At 47.6% G+C, this 5,183-nt stretch overlaps 1 protein-coding gene across 1 annotated transcript in view; it reads right to left on the bottom strand.

Moving 5' to 3' along the window:
* Positions 1-1,572: 1,572 nt before the first annotated feature.
* The window catches only part of Osgep (O-sialoglycoprotein endopeptidase), an 11,604-nt gene continuing 7,993 nt past the window's right edge, over positions 1,573-5,183 (bottom strand). Inside the window, exon 11 of the mRNA XM_005370997.3 lies at positions 1,573-1,986. Within this exon, the coding sequence (XP_005371054.2) occupies positions 1,935-1,986 (52 nt within the window). The 3' untranslated portion in view covers positions 1,573-1,934. The remainder of the gene's footprint in view (positions 1,987-5,183) is intronic.

Raw genomic sequence — 5,183 nt, 5'->3', positions numbered from 1 at the left:
ACACAGGCTGCACACATGCAGGTATACCATACACACAGGCTGCACACAGGCTGCACACATGCAGGTATACCATACACACAGGCTGCACACAGGCTTGTCATGCTGCCTCATCTGGGACCAGATGCTCTGGGTTTCAGAGCCTCTTCTCTGAAGAGGAAGTCTTTGAGAGCCACTGAGATGGCTCAGAAGGTACAGTTTCTGATACCAAGCCAATGATCTGAATTTGATCTCTGGAAACCAGGTGGTAGAAGGTTAGAAATGACTCCTGCTAGTCATCCTCTGACCACACACACACACACACACACACACACTCACACACACACACACACACTATTCTTAACATTAAGTCATTACAGAGTGACTTAAGTTTCTGTCTGCCCCATTACCCTGCAGCAGCAATTACATTGTTAACTTCATAGTCTTTGTGTGTACTTTAGACTACAATATAAGTTCTTCCTTTCAAACCAGTATGTTTTGGTTTCCGTGTGTGTGTGTGTGTGTGTGTGTGTGTGTGTGTGTGTGTGTGTGCGCACACACACACACACACAAATTTGGGAGGTCAAAGAATAACTTGCAAGACTTGGTTCTCTCCTCCCACATGTGTGTCTCAGGGATGGAAGTAGGGTCCTGAGGCTTTGATGGCTGGGTCTCTCCTTCCACGTGTGTCTCGGGGATGGACGCACGCTTTGGTGGCTGGTGTTTTTACTCACTGAGCCTTCCAGACAGCCTAAAATCTTTCTTTTCATTTTTATAAAAAGGGGCTTAAAATAAGTCTTTATAATAATAAAAAATAGGGGCTGGAGAGATGGCTCAGTACCCAAGACCACTTTCTGCTCTTCCTGGGACCCACGTTCAGTTCCCAGCACCCATATCAGGGGGCTCTGATTTAAAGAATTCTGCTCCAAAGGATGTGTTACCTTGGTTTCTGTGGGTACCTGTACTCGTGTGAACATACCACATGCAGATACACATCTGTATACAGGTAAAAACAATACAAGTCAATCTTGAAAAAAAATGCAAGTTTCAAGCTTTTGTGTGTGGGGGGGGGCATTGAGACAGGGTTTCACCATGTAGCTTTGGCTGTGGATGAGCCTGGAGCTTATTCTGTAGACTCAACTGGCCTAGAACCCATAGAGATCTGCCTGCCTCTGTCTCCCAAGTGCTGAGATTAAAGGTACGAGGCTCATCTTTTTAAAAGGAAAGAAATTTGAACCCATGTCTCAACATGGCTAACATCAAGGACACTATGATAAATGGAAAAAGGCAATTACAGAAAAGGGAAATTGTGATTTCATCCAGAGGTCGGCAGTAATCTACTCACAGGGAGTGGAGTAACAGCTGCCGGAACTGGGGCTGGGGAGGCGTGGGGAACGGAGGGTCCAGAGCTGCAGCCTGGCAAGGAGCAGAAGCTCTGGAGGTGGGGTGCAGGGCACGAGCCAGCTTCGCACGGCTTCGCTATACCCTTGGCGTGGATAGGACGGTAAGTGCAGGAAGTCCTCTAAAGCACTGAGCAATGTCACACGCCCCACTATCCGAGTTTTAAAATAAAATTACTGTTCTTTGAAAGGCATTTTATCACGTTTATTGCAGGGGGAAGGGGTGTGCACATGCCACAGCCCACACAGGGGAGAACGACTTGCAGGAATCTGTTCTCTCTTCTACCTGGGGGTCCCAGGGATCAAATCCAGGTTGTTGAGTTTGTTGCAAAAGGGCCTTTGCTGCTGAGTCAGGTCACCTAGGTATCAACCCAACTGCATGAGGCAGCAGCTCAGGGTGGGCTTTCCCTCTCTCCAAGGTAGGCTCTTTAGGGGTTGGATCAGGATGCAGAAAACTCAGGAGAGCAGTTCCAGGAGCTGTTTCCCGATTGCCTTAGGCCAGGGATTTGATAGGTCTGCTGTGTGACAGGCAGATGAGAACTCAGCCTGGCTGGTGGCTCACAGCACATGAGGTCCCTGCAAGGCCCGGGCTTGAGGTATGGGCTCAGGTCTGAAAGAAGAATAAGACAGAAGAAAGGGGGCTGAAAGAAGATGGCCTGGTACCCCAACCTGCACCTCAGGTCCGGGGGGGGGGCCTTCTAGGTCGGAAGCATTTGTTAGCACTATTTACCGCAGATGTCACCCTTCTGATTGCAGAAACTGCACCTTTGATTTTAGCGGAACTCGAGGTATGTCGTGCCTCACTGAGATGCTGAGTCCACAAGGTACTGAAAGAACCAGGGCTGTTTGTTCTGTTAAGCAAACCCTTCCCCCAGGCCCTGTGCTGGGGATGAGCTTGTGAATTAGATATTGCCTGAGACCTGGAATCGTTCCTGTTAGTAGAGGGGAAGAGTCGTGTGAACAGTCATTACCCGACTCCCACTTGAGAAACCTTCGGGCTTTACACTTTCTCAGCCCCCACCCCCAGGTAGCCAGGAAGACCGCTTGTCATCTCTCTGATCATCGTCACAGGACTATGCTAATCTCAGATCTACTGACATTCAAGAAAAAATAGAGGTAATGCCCCTTATGACTTTTTATAAGTAGCCCTGCTTTGAGAAGCTGCAGAGTGAGCTGGACACAAACACAAAGGTTATGGCCAGAGGCCTAAATGCAGACAGCGAGAGAAGGAACTGAGACATTTTGAAGAAAAGCCACCACCTTGGTTCTGCTTAGAAGGAAGGAGAAATGGGGTTTTAGTTGAATTAACTGGAAGTGAAAGACACACACACCTATCAAAGAGAATGCCAGGCCTGTGTTCTGACACGAACCAGAGGGGTAGCTATCACTGAACTAAACTTAACTGAAGGAGTAAGTTGGGGAAAATACAAATTCAGTTTGGATACCTTAAATTTGAGGTGTGTGCTGGCCAGTTTTATGTCAACTTGACAGAAGCTCAAGTGTAGGAAACTTCAACTGAAAAATGCCCCACATACTGGCCTGTACATTTTCTTCATTGATTGACGTGGGACTGTGGGCAACGCCAATAAGGAAACAGGCTGAGCAAGCCAGGAGCCCGCCTGTAAGCAGAACTCCTCCATGGCCTCTGGTCCAGGGCCGTAGGCTCTTGCCCCGACTCCCTCGGGTGATGGACCACAAACTGTGAGATGAAATACATCCTTTCTTTCTCCAGCTGATTTGGGTCCTGGTGTTTATGAGAGCAGTAGAAAGCCAAACTAAGATGAGCTGTCCAGTGGGTGCCCAAGCAGAGATGCCAAAGAGCAGCTTGGTACTTGTGAGAGGAGTCTAGGTGTAAGACCGGACAAAATCACCCCACATGCCTGTGCCAACGTCTGAGTTAGACATGGACAGGCGTGGTGGCACGGGCCAGCACTTGAGACTGGAGGCAGAAGAGAGCTCAGTGCAATGAGGAACAACAGTACGGAGACAAAGGAATGACCAGCTGGAAGGCAGACAGCCTAAAGCCATCTCAAAGAGCAAGCCTCAAGTCAGACTTGCACACAAACCAGAATCTACCCTTAGATCTGTGGCCAAGTGACCAATGACCATAGGAAAACAAATCTGTTATGATCATTTTATTTTTGGGTTTTTGCTTTATTTTTTGAGACAAGATTTCTCTGTATAGTCCTGGCTATCCTGAAACTCGCTCTAGAGACCAAGCCGGCCTGAAACTCAGAGATCTACCTGCCTCTGTCTCCTGAGTGCATTATTTTTTTTTTTGTTTGTTTGTTTGCTTGTTTTGGAGATAGGGTCTTCGTAGCCCAGGCTAACCTTGAACTCACTAGAGATACTCCTCTTCCTGCGTCTATCTGCAGAGTACTTGGGTCAGGTGTGCACCACCCCTTGAGGGCCTTGAACTAAGCAAGCATTTCACACCTTAAGTTCCATCCTCAGTCACAGAACTCAGAGAGAAACTGGAGCCAACTCTTTGAAGTATAGTCGTCTGCTCAACTCACACTCAGTGACACCTGCTGGTGGCTGTTTAGCCATGAGGACATAGCTCAGAACTGCCTTAGTCAAGCAACTGTATATGGGTACTCCATAGAGGTCTTAAAAAAACAAAAAACAAAAAAACAAAACAGTTTTTCTGCCAGATGGAAAGACCTACTTTGCTTTACATTCATGGGTAGAAATATGGGCTGTGTTTGGACTTTTTCAACCTTGGCACCAATGATGTCTCTGCAGGCTTTGTCTGTGGGGCTTTGTTACACACTGTAGGGTATTTTCTAACATCCTTGGTTTCCCTTTTTAGGATTTATTCTTATTTCATGTGTATGGTTGTTTTGCCCTGTGTCTGTGCACTACATGTGCCTGGTACCTGAGGCCAGAAAGCGTCAGATGCCCTGTAACTAAAGCTACATACAACTGTGAGCTGCCACCTGGGTGCTGGGAATCGAACCCGAGTCCTCTGCCTGTGCTCTAACTGCTGAGCCGCTCTCCGGGCCCTTCTTGGCTTCTCTTTAGCAGCATCTTCACTTTATCTTCCTTCCTAGGACAAAATCAGACCTGGCTGAGAACCTCTGGCTTGCGGCATCGGGACAGAAATCAGAGTTCATGAGTACAAACGCTAGAAGCTATTCGGGATGAGGCTGGGGACTTGCTTCTACTTTACAGAACCACGGTGTGGTTCAAATGAGAATGCTTGGCCCCCAGCTGGAACCGTTTGGGGAGGACTGGGAGGTGTGTCACTGGGAGTAGGCTTCGAGGGTACAGAAGTCCACACTATTCCCAGTTAGTGCTCTCCCTCTTCCTCTGATTTGAAGATCAGGATGTAAGCTCACTGCTGTGACAGCCATGGACTTTAGTACCCTTAGGAACAGAGAACACTAATTAAATGCTTTTTTTTCTTGGTCATGGTGTATTGTCTCTTCACAACAATAGAAAATAATAACTTATTAAAATACTTAAAAATTGTTGAAATATATACAATATATAAGAAATAGTTAAACAGTAACTGAGACACAAAGGCAATAATGAGTACAGGGAAAGAAATGTTGGGGATTTTAGCATCAAAAACTATGGGAGCAAGTGAGAGGGTTCGGAAGATAACGTGGCTGAGTGGCAGGAAGGACACCGAGTGCCCTCGCTGTCACTGTGATCAGCCGGTCAGAGCAGCCAGCACGACCATCTGCCCTTTCAGCTGCACAGATGGACATGTACAGTAGGTGATGACGGGGCTGGAGATGCAGTCAGCAGGCAGGCCACTGGGGTCAGTCCCTAGCACAGTGTAGATTAGCTGTGGTGAGG

This window comes from Microtus ochrogaster, unplaced genomic scaffold (genome assembly GCF_000317375.1).
Source record: "Microtus ochrogaster isolate Prairie Vole_2 unplaced genomic scaffold, MicOch1.0 UNK91, whole genome shotgun sequence".
Classification (NCBI taxonomy): Eukaryota; Metazoa; Chordata; class Mammalia; order Rodentia; family Cricetidae; genus Microtus; species Microtus ochrogaster.
This window is presented reverse-complemented; position numbering and strand designations above follow the sequence as displayed.